Genomic DNA, 16,631 nt, shown 5'->3' with positions numbered 1-16,631 from the left:
TATCATTGGCAAACATTGTATCATGTATTCTGATATTAATGTCCTCTCACCAGTAAATTTTTCTCTGACAGCATTCTTGTCACTGTAAGTTGTACAATACATATGAAAACAGCAGTGCCTAAGACAGGGTTAACAAAATTTTGAAATATTTATTTTTCCGAATAAGCTTATGTTTTACATATTGCTTATGATTTGCACTCTTATTACAATCATTTCCAACCTTTATTGTTGAAATTCTCTTGATATCTGAGGATATTTAGCACTATAACAGCTATCTGTATCAATGTTGCACTGTGGGAAACTTGCGTTTGATAAAGAGGATAAGCTGATGTATGTTACCATGGTTTCAAAGTCATTTTTACTAGGTTTTACCCTTGGCTATGCACAGCAAACCAGTCTTGGAGAAGGCATTGCTGTTACTGACATTGTAAAACCATTGACTGATGTTCTCTGACCTCAGCCACATCACTGATGATATGTCGACAATACAAACTGTTAACATCAAATGTGAAACTTGAATCTTGTTATCAAGAGGTGTGAACGAGTAAATATGATATCAAATGTGTACTGAAACCTGAATGGATGTAACTCATGTTATTAGATTTGAAGTTGATCTTGAAGTTTGAAATGCCATACTTGCTATTGTTGACATCTTAAACCGATGTCCAGTCTGACTCACCTTTAAATCAAGATGCACAATATTCTTGTCATGAAGATGTCGGACTCCTTCCAACATCTGTTTTGTAAATAACGCTGCTTCTTCTTCCGTCACATGGTCCTTTTCTGCCAGAAATTCAAAGAGTTCACCACCAGCAACTCTGCAAAATAGACAAATTGTGGGGAAAAAAAGGGAAATTTTAATATTGAGTCTAAACTTCATTCAGGCTTGACTTTTATAGTTCAAATACACTTTAAAAGTCAAGCACATTGGTATATACAGGGATCAAAGTTGAACCATTGACGTAGCCCTACAAACCGTATGTTGCATCTCTTTCATGACATTCCATGTTTCAATCACAAGAAAAATCCAAAGTCGCTGAATGGTTCATTTCTTGCTGAAGAGTGCATGCACAAATCATGAAAATATTCTTTGGGGCACATTAAAATCAGTACTTTTAGCTATATGTGTTAATCAATCAGTAATTACAGAAATCTCAATTATTGAAATGTTTTGAACCAAACATTATTCGGAAGATTTCAACTTAACCAGTACAGTCATTTCCAAATGCAAAGGTGAGTGCCCCTGTTTAACCTGATGAACTTTAAAAAGTTCTTGAAGGTCAATACCAGTGTGACATAAGTTCATAGTTGAACCCTGCCGTGACTTGTCACAGCTTGAAACAACAAAACTATGTAACAATGACTGCTGCCCTTGGCAAGGTTTGGAACTCTGAGAAGAATTTTCTCAAAGTTTGCTCTTCCAATGTCGCCGGGGTAGAATTGTTCAAGTACATATCAGATGATGAATACAGAATATTGAATGTCTTTGAACACAAAAAAATCATCAGATGTGTTCTTTGTACATTTCTCTATTAAATTTCAATGTCACACAATCTCACTTGAAAAGTTTCATTGTAGTTTCAGTTCAAGTGATGACTTTGTCTTTCTTTCAGATGGTGATTCAAAGTAAACAATGATGACCTCAAAGGCAAGGTCAAGTTGCAATGTTACCTTAGACTTGCAAGCAAATCAGTCTTTTTTTTGGGGGGGGTCAACAGAATGTACGCTGTCTTACTGAAATGGGTATAGCTTTTACTTTATGAATGATACCTTTGATTTTCAAGAACATAAACTTCTCCTGGTTTAATATCATGGGTTTATAAATTCTTCATGAGCAAAATATATCACACACATGTATATATCAAATTATTATGCCATCAGTCTATCAGTTTTAGTACTGAGGGTCCATGGAGCCATCCTTGACAACATGGCTGATTAAATGATATCAAACTTTATCATCAATATGCAAAAATAAGTGTTTGTCTGAAATGTTTACACGACAAAATTCACAGGAATGGCAAATCATTACCACCAATTTTACAATCAGTGAAAACTTTAAATCATCGCATCACACAATGATGCTATGTTTATTAAAGCTGTGATCAGCACAGATGGAATATCATGTACTAGAACAGCATACCTCCCATTGCACAAGAAGTTTGTATTTACAGCGACAAAACATTTTGACAGCAATTCAATCGTGATTTTCATCCCTGCACTGTACTTATCCCCACTCTGCTTGACCCCCCTCGTTGATCTGACCAGGATTCCTGGCCAGACACCCAGTGAGAAGCACACAACAACACAATATCCCTCGCCGCATGGTTGCAAAGAAACAGGCCTCTCCATTATATTCACATTAGCTTTTGCAGTAGGGATAACGTCTAGGTTGAAAGACTCTACACAGAGAAGGTTAACAGTGGATATACATCCACAGAGCAAATAGGGCAGGTCAGAGAAGTCCATTTCCCACCAATGGAGAGTGTACTTTGAGAGTGATGTCATAGCAATGGAATGTACTCAACACAACAGACACCTGTTAGATGTTTATTATGCACTTTCCTTCTCATAGCTTCTGGAATTCACTTTCTTTCACTCAAGCAATGGTCTTTACACGAGTGTATGTCTTAAAATGTTTTCAGTATTTTGTTGTGTATTTATCATATACTAATTAATATAAAGTCAGTTGCATGTACTCTCTGTCTCTCTGTCTCTCTGTCTCTGTCTCTCTCAGAAAAAAAAGGGCTGAATCACACACAGCAGATTTGTTTTAGAAGCAATTACTTTGAGATGAAAATCTACACGCTCATGCAAATCCTCATGGGTTTAAATCAACACACCCATTTACAGCCTCATGGGTATACATGTATATAACCCTTAACATCATCAATGAGAGTGAGTGTTCCTGACAAATTATGCAAATCTCTTCAATTCCACCTTTAATTCCACCATTCATTGTAATTGTTTTTGCCAATGAATGGCAAATTCTTGCTAATCACGGTTTCTCATCTATTATTGAAGAGAAGGGTATTGACCCTTGGTGTTTCCATAGAAACAGCATCACTACAATCAAAGAAAACGGTGATTACGGAGGGCACATAACCTTGCACTCAGTCTAAGTCGATTGATCTTTGGCACTGCTGGCCAGGTTTAATGACCTCCACAGATGTAGACTGCACAAAATAATAGCTTTTACATCTATTACTGAGTAGCACTTGAGTGGCCAATACCATTTGCTCCAAACTCATACACTGTTCCCATGGTAACAACACAAGAGGCACTTGAAATAGAACCAACATTTACCTACAACTTCACCGACACCTGTGTTGTGTTGATTATCTGTACAATATTAACATACACAACTCTTGAGTTCTGTAATACCTGTGTATTTGTCAGGGATATATTATAATACTTGGCCATATACTTCAGAGAAAACAATGCATATTTGATTATGTAAGGAGTTGAAGTCCTATAGCTCAAGATTAAGGCCAAATGATATTCTTCATTGATAATGGCTAATTCTTGGTTGATTTCTATCATTAAACAATGCATATAAATACACTTTGCATAACTGAATACACATAAAAAATCAAACAGATATGAGAAATTAATATTTATAAATTTATGTGCTCAAACTGTTTTCCCAGGGTTCCCTTGTTGGACAACAATGCAAAGCAACAGACTGGGGGTCTAAAACCATGGAGTGATATTCTCTATTGTTTTAAATCCTGGAATTTGCTTGCTTTGAGACTATCTTCCAGAATCCACCACATTCAGGTGTGCATCTGTACATGTTGTACATGTACCTCTCAAGACAAGGTCACAGTGTATGAATAAAATCTTGCAGCCTAGCCTAGTCAAACATTTCATCAGTTATGTAAATGTACAACTGACTTGAGGAGCATTCCAGTATTGTATGTTTGAAATACATTGGATGAAAATAGTCACTGCACAGGAAATTCCTGCTTCAACCCACAGACACACATTCAGTGATGAATGTTCTTTTATTGTAAAAATGACAAGTTTCTCATTTCCCTCTCATCACATGCAGCTGCTGCTGAGCCATACTGGGGTTAAGTAGACCCCCTAAGTTATGATGAATAAAAGAGAAAAGAATCATCTTATCTCGTTGCCATGCTCTTCCTTTAGTCTTTCAATAATGTATACATGAAAGATATACCTTTTTCCTGGCTGAGCTTCCTCTTGACATTTCAGGAAATGATCTCATGCCAATCTCACAATACCTAACTTATCAGCTGCGTTTTGTTAGTAGTTTTAACCTGACTCAGAGGTTACAGGACTGAACAGCTGAAATCGTGGACTTCAAACATACTGGGGAAAACTACTGCTGACGTTTACTGATCATAAAGTACCATGCTAAATGTAGGTTGCATACAATTTTGCAAAACTGCCCTCAGGACCAAAGTGTTTTTACCATTAAAACGTCTAGTTATAGAAACCCTTGAGATGAAATTAATTTGTCACATGCAAAACTACTATTTAATTTATAAGACAAATACTCCAAAAACGGAAATAATAACATAATCTCTCTATATGTGCATACTGCATATCAAACTAATACACATCTATTAAAGTCACTGAATTCTAGAATAAATACAATCATACTGGCATTTCTAATATCACACACTACATATGAAATACAACATTTTTATGGACCTTGATAAACTTATACATTAATGACATACAAGTCTTCAATTAGACATGGCTTTGTTCAATCAATTCTGTCACAATTTTAAAGCTGCCATATCTTGATACATGTACTTGTCATGATTTTAATTTATATCTGTCGTAAACTGCAACCAACTGAGACTGAAATAATTAAAACCTATTCATACCATTTGGCATGACAATATATACAAGTAAGCGGTTTTGTTACCGGAGAAAAACACTTCAAATAATGTAATACACCATCAGTTGTAAACTTCTGCTAATTTCCTTATTGAAGATTGACAACTGTATGACGTATGACATGACAAATTCATATTTTTGTACTGGCACAAAAATATGATAGTCTTATTATGATAAACATTAATTAACAAGGAAATGTCACCCTTTTCCGGAGATTCTGACATTCTGTGACAAAGTCAGACATTTTATCGATCATACATTCAAACAAGAGGACTTTGTACCTGTCCGCCGTGGAGATTGTTATCTCTGATTTCATTTCCTGTGGACTTAGAGACTCTTCATTTATTCATGAAAATATTAAAAATAGGTGATGTCAGCGTATGATACCAAGTAGATCTCTGTCACTCACAAGAGATGATTACATGAATCCTGTTGGTCACCAATAACTCCACATATATGCCAACAAAGCACATACATCAACACATACATGTACATGCACGGGTATAGCTCACATGTAGACCATAGTATTGGAATGGATTAGAGAGCCATGAACTATACGTTTAGCTGTTGGAATCATTTATAGAACGTTTGCAGTTTGCAAACATCGTCGTAAACCACGCGCCTCTTTGCGGCAACAGCTCAGCGCTACCCTTAAAATGAAGTTTCTTGTTCTGCTTTCAAGGTCATGTTGATTACCTAGTGTTCAACTTCTACACACAGTCTGTATGTGTGTTATGTCAAGAGTTATTAATTTGTAGTCCAGACCAAATGTAGAATTCATTTGTGGGCAATAACATTACACATTGTAGTCAATGTATTATGCTGGAAAGGGCAATACTTTGCATTAAAACACACCTAAAGAAAACATCAATAATGTCAATATCAAAAATTCTCTATAATTTTATAAAAAGTTAAATAAAGCTACTTTCAATGAAACAAATATCATGAGGGTATTACCGTAAGATTAATTAGGCTGCTGTCCCTCTATAGTGGAAGCAGTAAGAGCAAAAGTGCTTGGTGAAAGAGAAACAGGCCACATGACATTAAAATCCTGAAAAATCAGAAAGGTAGGTTGTGATTTAGCTTTGTGTGACAGGGCTACACGTACTATCTTGAACAATATTTCAGCATTCTGAGAATTTTGCCACTCAATATCTTATTTCACCAGAGATAGTTGAAAAGCGATCAGTAATATTTTTCTAAAATTAGATGTTTGTACATGTTTATAATTTGGCTGGTGGTCACTGGTATGAAAATAAACACAGCAGCATGAACAATATACTGCAATATTTGCAAATAGAAGTTGGATGAATCGTGTACTGTTGAATGGTACTTTACAATATTTACATGAATTAAACTGATCACAAAAAATACGAAAGAATTCACTGGGAACAGATTCACTGAGCACACAAATCCTATGAGTTTGAAGCTATTACTCAATTTGTACCATGTTCACTTGATTGACAGAGCTATGTGTCAATATTGTCTTTATAATTTGAAAATTTTGCCGGCTGAAAATACAAATAAAACATTAAAACATGATGACAATCAATCACGGAACACAATAATCATATTTTTGAGTAACAAGTCATTGACAATGACATAGTCCCCACTTGTAATAGGAGTATTAGTCTTGATGGGGCAGGGAAATCTGGTCATTAAGAAGTATCACTGGAGTGTATATGTTCAGATGTATGGGCACATAGGTTTATGTCATTTTTCCCAATTTATCACAAGACGCATGTCTAAGTTATGGTTCTAAATCAGGAAAAAAGATCAGACCTCTAGCTGTATTGGCCAGCCAAGAAATACATATGTGCATAATAAATGAGGTACAAGATGTGACATCTTAAGGTCTAATATCCTATCAAAATTGAAGGGTATAGAACTTGTGGTTACGAGTTATGCATATAAATGTATAATCAAGGTCAAAGGTCATCAAGGTCATGTGACATTTTGAAAAAAAAAACGGTATTGCTAATAAATCCCTATATGCCAAAATTCAGACCTCGAGCTCTATTGGCTTGCCAAGAATTCGATATGCACATAATTAATGAGGTCATAAGGTGTCCCCTCATACCATACATGAAGGGTGTACCACTTGTGGTTACTGAGTTACATGTATGGACAATATCAAAAATCAGACCTCTAGCTCTATTGGCTCGCTCAAAATTAGATATGTGCATAATTAATGAGGTACAATATGTGGCGTCATAAGGTGTCCAATCATACCAAATATGAAGGGTGTAGCACTTGTGGTTACCGAGTTATGGACAAATATATATATTTGAGGTCAAAGGTCATTGAGGTCACGTCACATTTTGTCAAAAAAATTGTTTTGCTAAGTTATCCTTATATACCAAAAATCAGACCTCTAGCTCTATTGGCTCACTCATAATTAGATATGTGCATAATTAATGAGGTACAATATGTGGCGTCATAAGGTGTCCCATTATACCCAATATGAAAGGTTTCCCACTTGTGGTAATACTGAGTTGTGGACAAATATGTATATTAGAGGTCAAAGGTCACCAAGGTCACATGACATTTTGTCAAAGTGTCTGAGATATCTGCGTGAACGGATGGACTCACGGATGGACTCACAGACGAACATGTCCCAATCTATAAGCCCCCTGCACTTTATTTGTGGGGACTAAAAACTGTGTCACTGCATCCTTTTTGCAATATGAATACGATGAGAAACTAAATTTTTATTGTTCTTGGCCTTATACATGGGAGTCTATGGAGAGCTGCCTTATAAATGGGAGTCTATGGAGATGTAAACTAAAAAGTCCTCGAACACGGCCAAATTTGATCGCATTGTGAAACAAATTGACGTGCATCTGTATGAGGTAGGGTAATATTCTTTTGCAAAGTTTGAAAGAAATTGACCTGGGCATCTCTGAGATATCTGCCTGAACGGACGGACGGACGGACGGACAGATGCACTAACGCATGCACACACGCACGAACATGACCAAACCTATAAGTCCCCCCCTGGACGGTGTCCTTGGGGACTAAAAAAACATTCATAAACGTAACACCGAAAATTTCTACTGGAATTTTTTATCTTTAATGATACATTATTCTGCCAGTTTTTACAAAATAGTTTTGAAAATTGACTAATTGGTAAATACTGCTGACAATGACATGTAATGAGCTACAATATGAAATCATCTGGGTTGGATATTTTGATCACGTTTCTGCGACATCATAAAAGAGATTATAGATAAGTCATCCTCTCGGGTTTTGTGGTCAAGGAAATGTTTTCCACATGAAATCACAATATTTTGACCTTGTCTGTATTCATTGCATTGCCAATGCATCTTTCTCAACTTCCTTCCAAATGTTGACAGTTTCCGACACTGACTTTTTTACAATAGCAATTTATCTTTTACAGAAATCATATAAATTATTTTGAAACCCTGAGACGGCAGCCATATTCAAGGTTGTATGATAATCACTGTGTGTAAAAACCTTGAAAATTCAGGAGGTTATCGATCACCATAAAACTCTTCAATTTATTCATGACATGTGTTTGGGTCTGAACTTATGAGAAGCTGTGGAATATTTCCACTGATCAATCAAACTACTTGATGACATTTTTCACATCCAAGACAACAAAATTTTCAAAACAAATTTTCAAAAGCCAAACTGATAATTTAGAACAGCCCACATCAAACTTTCACAAAGATTGCTGGAGGTTTTTTAGTAATCAAACTGATATGATAATGGTACTTTGTATACCTATCTACCTTCTATCTGATCAAGATGAAATTTTCATTTTCATTGCCTTTGGCAGTATCTACTCATTGCAGATATTTAGTTACGTGTATTTTATAATATGCTCTCTCTCTCTCTCTCTCTCTCTCTCTCTCTCTCTCTCTCTCTCAGACTCTCTCTAACACACACATGTGTGCACGCACACGCACACACACACACACACACACACACACATACACACACAACAAATCTGACTAAATTGCAGATCATTTTAATCAAAGATGATATAACTGAGCCTCAAGTTCTACAAAAGAATGTTAGTAGGTTTTGTGTTGTCTTTAAAAATCAATATCATGAAAATGTTGTATGATGAACGAACCTGAACCGCAAGTCTGCTGGGATGCAAATACCACACCTAAACAACAACTGTACCAGATTATATTGCACGTACTCTGTCAATGTCAAGGTTAGCAGCTGCTTGACATTGAAACAGTTGGACAATTGTGGTGTCAGCTTCAAATTTCAATAGCACCTGCCACCACTGAATGATTTGACACTATGAATGCTCTTTTCTAAAAGCTACAAATACATTGATAAGTTTCCACATGTGGAAAACTAAAATTTCAATGGAAATCTGGTTATTTCTCTGTGTTATAATTGGCCATTTATCATATACATGAATGAGTCTGCAATGTCAACATTTTTCCCATTTTGTCTAACCCAGTATCGATGTAACCCTTTGAAAAAACTTGGTCATCGCCGCATGCTAATAATTTGTCATACATGTCAATGAGGAAAGAACAAAATTTAGCACGAAACAAGGGAGTGTTTGGTCCCATAGATCTAGCAGCGAACCCAACATGCATTATAATTTCCATGAACTTATCATTCACCAATCTTCAGTCTTGGGTAGCAAATCTCATTTCTTGAAAGACATACCATACATAAGACACTGGAAAATTAGATTCATCAATTGCTGCTCACTGAACTATTAAAAATATGATTATCTCAGATAGCATCACATACAAGACAGAAATCATTGTGGAGTTGAGACACAAGTCCTTCAAGATGTGCCTTTAATATAGTCTGACATACCAAAGAACATAAATAATTCACGGTAGATGCTTTCACCCATTCTTTGTCCTTGTCATTGCAATATGATAGCTGTCTAAATTTAATACTGGTTTCTGATTTTGATACTTTTATTCACAGTATATCCTGCCATTGAGCATTGGGTCTTGAATTCTGGAGCAGTTATAAATCATTAAAAGTGACACCTAGGGGTCAGGGATACTATACATAATGAAGTTTGAAGAAAAATCAGCAATGTAGGGGATACAGTTCTCTTTATATCCATTATGCTCCTGATCATGAAGACACACACACCAATACATCATCGTAAGATGCATAATATACTGGGGTGCATCATGCAAATATCATTACTGTATACTAGCAAGTTTGATAACTTTTTAAGGTATACAGCACTTTCTTCAAGATCAATACATGATAGCAATAAAAGAATACTAAATGAGGTGAGAAATTATTGTGAGAAGGGACATGTTTTGATATGTTCTGCTTCTACAGAAAAAATACATTTTCTTATTAATCCACCTACAGTATGTTGAAATAATCAGTATTATCACATGCACAAGCCAAGTTTGTCGTCTCCGAACAAAAAATACGGGATTTATTCTCTGGTCGTTCTACGTCACGACAACCCGCGTCTATGTCATCAATTTTGGTGCGTCGGACTTTTTTTTGTCGATCTTCGGTGTGCTCGTAAATATGTAAACAAACAACATGGCGGCCGATGTTTCTCTCACGATCAAAAGTAATGAAATCGATATTTTCACAGACTACGACATTACTAATCCGAACAATGTAAACACAAGAGTGTACCGCCTGTATATCCCGAGGGAATTACGTGAATAATTTGCGGAAACAACGAACTCGAAGCTGGTCGCGTATACCGTGGGTTCCGTACGTACGCATTGCAGGCAGGGTCAGGCGCGACGTTTACAGTGTTCGCGCCGTCGAGATTCAGTCGATATTTGTTCCCGAAAAATAGCGTATCTCGTCTGTGATAAATTTTTAGGACTATACTATCTTTGAAATAGAGTATAACTTTGCGGAAGGTAGCCTACGTGTAGACCGAGAGCTGTCATTTGCTCCACACACGAACGAACGTGAGCGTTAACGCACACTACCGACGACTGGAAATGATTGACAACTTGTGCACGGCGTACTGATATTTATTCCTAAAGTAGTTCAAAAGTTTAAACGCGGAATCGTCATGGAAAACTTATTTATTTTGCAAAAAATAACGAATTCTTGGCTTGTGCATGTGATAAGTATATTATTCCCTAATATTTTTCTTCGTTCAGCTCGGAAAATACTCGTGACGTAATGACCGTGTCACCACTCGTCTTCGACTCGTGGTGACACGGTCATTACGTCACTCGTATTTTCCTTCGCTGAACGAAGAAAAATATTAGGGAATAATATCTAATTATTAGCCTTGCACAAATAATGCATTGTGTACAATACAAAGTGTTATTGTTTACCGATTAAATTCTGGTTTTGACAGGAATTCAATTGCTAACAATAACATTGAACATTACAAACACACAGGCTGTCTTGTCAAGTTGGACCTGAGATAGTACGACATGATTTTGGGAGCTGGACAAGAAAACCCAAACTGTACAAAATGTTAGAATATTCTCAAAGTTATAGCTCATAGAGCTTTATTTCAAATGTGTATACCAAGTGCATTTGACATAAAGCTCTGATTAATCAGGTGTTCGATACCAATTAAAGAGGGATGAGTGACAAATACCCAACAGAGTGTAGTGAACTGAATTTTTTTCCAATACTCTTTGGTCTAGATATATGCCCAGAGTAACCTACAGAAAAACTTTTGTCTCATTTTGTGTACATGATCAAATCTAAACAGAATACTTGTTACATAACACTTTCAATTTCTAGATCATAGAAGTCTACCCAAGGGAATACTGTAACTGATTTTTTCCCCAATACTCTATATATAGTAGGATATACGCCCAGAGTAACCTGCGCTAATAGTTTGGTCAAACTTTGTATCAATTCATCAAACCTATTAAAACAAATTACTTGTTACATAACATTTTCAATCCAGATCATAGTCTACCTAATATTGGAATAACGTAAACTGAATTTCTTTTCAAACTTAATTTTTTTCTAATCAGCTGTATGGTCTGAACACATGCCCACAGTAACCTGCAGTAAAATGTTGGTCTAAATTTGTATGGCATAGACCTAAACCCAAGACCACTTACATAACACATTCAACCCTGATTTTAGAAGTCTTTATCTTTAGCCCAAATCATTGGACAAGACACCAAACATAGGAAAAATCCCTTAGTCCTGAAATGTCGAGGTTATCAGTTTCAAAATGTCAAATCTAATAATGAAGATAATTTCAGAAGATAGTTCAGCAACATTGCCACTAAGTAGAATTGTCAAAATTATACATATTTTCTTTACCGTCATGTCAAAGATTGACACCTGTTGAATAAAGGTTGCCATTAAAGATCAATTATCGATCTTGTCTACTCTTGTAATCTGAATCTATTGATGATCTTTGTACTTCTCAGAGCTTGTCACGTATTTCTCCTGAAATTGGCATTCCAAATCATCAGTATGTAACGTCGGCAGGAAGGAACTCAAGTTGAATTCTTGGCTGGCTTACGACTTTCAAAGGTTTAATATCTTGATCTCCTTTGTGATTAAAGGAGACAGCTATTTCAAGAGCTTGGGACCAGAATTGATTGTATCTGGCAATGGTTCTGCATGACATAACCAGTTGGAGAAACTAAATCAATGAAATTGTACCAATGTGGTGTAAACTATATCATCCGCCAGGTTTGACAGGAAAAGCTCGTACAGCTGAAGTTACTGAGTGACAGCCGTATCACTATTCCATATATTATTACACAGAATATACATCTTTGATTCCCATAGACCAACACGACATTATAATCCTTGGATCTTGATGGTCACAGCTATTCAATATTGCAAATAAGCATCAGCGATTTTGACTTCAATTAGTGCACGGTGACTTTTCAAATCCACGCAAATCCTCCTGTACTTGCAAATGGAGTTTGCATATTAATTAATTTGTGCAACATTCCAATAGCAAAACCTGACTTCTTACTCTAACTGCCGTGAAACATCAGAAAACATGAACACAAATCTTTCCAAAGAAAGGAACAATATTTTCATACTTTAAGAGGAATTTCATGCAGTTTACACACTCCTTCATAATATCAAATTTCTCTTTTTCCTCCAGAGATTCTGCTATGACTGTCCATTACAGTTTGGATAAATAGGGACCAATGGTTGAAAACTGTATGATCAATCAACACTGGTTGCATTTTGTTCACAAAAGATACACTGCTGTCAATTAAAAAACAACCCCAGCTCTCCTCTTGACAGACACTTCAACAAATTGCCTATGGAAATACAGAGAAACTGGAAGGTGAAAAAGCTGAAAGGGTTCAGCATGCAATGGGTGAAACGTCAACAATACATACACTCAATCCTCTGTCTGACTCTATTATGTACAATGAACATAGATCCTTGTACAGCCTCCAGCTATGGTCAATATTAGCTATTGACATACCAAAAGTTCTGTTGATCGACTGTACTGTCCTTAAAATTTTTCACCAGATATTTCTTGAACTTAACAACAACAAAAGGAAGGAGAGAAATTTCTGCAAAAATTTTTTTAAGTCAATTGTCGTGGGCACAGGAAACAGGTAAAGTGTGTCCATAACATTGTGGTGTATCCAGCATATTGGAGCATCATACTGGAATTTCAATTGGACAATTATGGGCACTGCACCACTGACTATACACATCAAGTAGCAACATGTTCAAACTGTTGACTGTCGTGTGCAGGCATTTCTGCAACACCCAACCAGTGTATACATACAATGCACACACAAAGGCATGGACCTCGCCATGGGCAATCTTTCTCCCTTTGCAGAAGTTAAATACCACTGCTAGATTTTCCTGGGGGCGGGTTTCCTTCAGTTTTGTAAACACGGCATACAAGCTGGTTTGAGGACACTGACTTGCCAATTAGTGTAATTGCCATGATGGAGGCTTATCTCAAAAAAGTTAACATCTTAGTCTTCACGCTACAAATATCCTTGTCAAAAGTGAACACGTCCAGGTACAATTCAGGCTAATGAAGTACAGCTACATTTGAGAATCCTTATTTTCAATAATATTAGGGACCGTCTCAGATTGTCGCAGAAGTTCAAAAAGCGAAATTTATTCGTTTAGGGGGGGAGGGGGTTTGACCTCCATTCAATTAGTGAACTTCACTTTCGCACTTTTATTTTCGTGTGTTTATTTTAAATTAAAGAAAAAGTGCACACTCGTGCCAACAAATTTGTAACTGTTTCCATGTCGTTTGTGCCCCAAACACAATTTACTGATATGAACATTGTATCCTAAACATTTCATTCATCAAATTATACAAAGACAAAAAGTATCATTTTTTTTTAAATGTGCTATTTATAAGCGTCTGCTCTAACCACTAGATGTCTTTATTCTCACTTGCTATGCACCTGGTCATAGTCGTTTCAATATGATTGAACATGCCTGGGCCCCCTTGTCAAAGTTTCTCGCTTATTTACCGCCCCTACCAAGTACAAATTGCGTGTTCATAAAGACAAAGAACAGCTCAAGAGATGCAAAAAGGGAAAGTAAAATAAAATGAAACTTTTATGCGGTAAAATGCCCTGTTAGTACTCAAATCTGATCGATTACTTTAATTGTAATGTGGCAAGGGGAATACCTGGTACGTCTTTAGTAGCTATAGCAAAATGCAACATTGTACTCTCAGGCGGACATGAACATTTCGCACTTTTGAAGTTTCGTTTAGGGGGAGGGGGGAGGGGGTTTTGATCTAAACGAAGAAATTTCGTTTCTTGAACTTCTGCGACAATCTGAGACGGTCCCTTAATGAAGTGTTGAAATACAACAGAGAAAACATTTATGACAAAAAGTTTCTTTTTATTGCAGTGAAAAATTATGAAAGACATCACTGCCGCACTTTTCAGCATTTTAAATATTACGTTTACAATATTTAACGACTAGCAAGTGATATTATTACTGTTCCTGAACCCTTTTCCTAGCTGCCAAGTTCATATTTCACCATCAGGTCAAGTTGGTTTATCTCTTTTACCATCATGGTTTGAGCCAATCTTTTTGTTTTCTATGATTAAGTTGGATCTCTAGAAGAGGAAAATGGGGCGAAAGGGTTAAAGGGAGGCAGTTGTCGGAACTGTGTGCATTCGACTTTCTTGTTTACAAACAATATATTTCATGCATTGTATCCAATATACATATGGATGCATCACTTCAACATAGCTCCAAAAAAACATGTAAATTTATGATATACATTGCTAACATCAATCCCCAACATACCCTAGATACAGTATTTACATCGGTCATTTTGGTCCCTGGCAACCTTTGAGCATAGTTTTGACGACCACCTCCCTTTAAAGTAAGTGCTGTATAGCATTGTCCCCCATGATGCATTTCACCAAATACTTAAACATTTGAAGGATCAAAAAACATAGACACTTATACACATGATTTTTACTGACTTTTGTCTGTTATGACATACCTGTACCATGCTAGAAGGTAGAAATATGTGTAGGCCCTGGTTGGATATATGTATAGCCTGGCAGGAAATGGGTTAAAAACACTGAGGCCATGAAATACAAGAAACGTCTTTTGATGCAGATTCAATTAAAAGGATAAAACTCTGACTGACAAATAATTATTCCGGCATTTATGGTACTGGTATATATACACATATTAGCAAATTACTTTTTCTTATCATTGAAAATGTTGCAGATGATAAAATCTTATATGAGTCACTGGCATTAGAAATCAAAAAAGCAAATAACAGCAATTCTCTTGATACATTGTACCCGCCAGCGATAGACCACGTCCTAAATGTACCTTTTTTGTTGAGCTGATGCAATTTTTGTGAAACTAACTGAATTTCAAGTCAATTTCAAAAATAATAGAATAAGCAATGAACTAAATCAGGGCTGAAGTGGACTTGCTAAATCATGGTATAAATGCAAAATTACACATCAAAGAAACCACAACATGACTTGACAATGAAGCCTCTGTTATCTGCGGTAAGTATTTTTATATGGTATTTAACAAAGCCATCAGTGACTCATCATACCATAAGGTGTCACAATAGCCTCAGTCCCCTTTACACAGATATTGGTCTTTTGTTCAACCTGATGCAATAATTCACCATGGTAGGAATCCACGTAACAAAACTGATTAATTACGTCAAGCATCTGACATCTGACAACAGGGAAAAAAGTATATGTCCATCAGCATATTTGATCAAGTATGTAGATAATAAAGTAAAACATTGATATTCTCATTTCATATTTTTGTTCTTAAAATAACAATGCACATAATTGGCAGTTCTGAATAAACAGTCCTAATCGGTTTGTCATAAAATTTCAATCAACTTTGCTATCAGTTTGTCAATATTTACATTCCTCATACATCAAAATGTTACCAAAATACGCATATATTTTAAACTGCAATTGCCAAAGATCCAAATCTATGACATTTCATATTCTTCAACTTATCTACTGATGAGAGTTTAAAGACTGTTTTGTGAAGGAGAGCATCATGACAATTACAAATTATTTGCATACCAAGGTTGTCAAACCATCCTCATTAGACACTGAGTACTGCAGATTGGCAGCCCTGCAGCCATGTACATTTCAATACCAATTGAAATTTACATCACCTGTGACATCATAAACACAGCAATGCTTCAGCACAGCAGCTGAACGCATTTGGAAATTCCATTTCTGTGATGTGTGCAAGAGTGCACATGTATTTTTATGACATGCTTAAAGGCAGGGGGAGCCTATAAATATTCCCTATCTCCCTGGGCATTCATAATCCAACATGAGTGGCACACGGTAACAGCGTCAACGAAT

The 16,631-nt window shown here is 36.2% G+C and overlaps 1 protein-coding gene across 2 annotated transcripts in view; it reads right to left on the bottom strand.

Annotated features, from left to right (window-relative positions):
- The window catches only part of LOC139121868 (death-associated protein kinase 1-like), a 123,452-nt gene that overhangs the window by 77,880 nt on the left and 28,941 nt on the right, over window positions 1–16,631 (bottom strand). For both annotated transcript variants that reach the window (XM_070687127.1, XM_070687129.1), the window contains exon 3: window positions 680–818. In XM_070687127.1, coding sequence (XP_070543228.1) covers window positions 680–818 — 139 coding nt within the window. The remainder of the gene's footprint in view (window positions 1–679; window positions 819–16,631) is intronic.

Source organism: Ptychodera flava, chromosome 21 (genome assembly GCF_041260155.1).
Source record: "Ptychodera flava strain L36383 chromosome 21, AS_Pfla_20210202, whole genome shotgun sequence".
In the NCBI taxonomy this organism is placed as follows: Eukaryota; Metazoa; Hemichordata; class Enteropneusta; family Ptychoderidae; genus Ptychodera; species Ptychodera flava.
The sequence above is the reverse complement of the archived record's forward strand: the minus strand, read 5'-3'. Positions and strand labels throughout refer to the sequence as shown.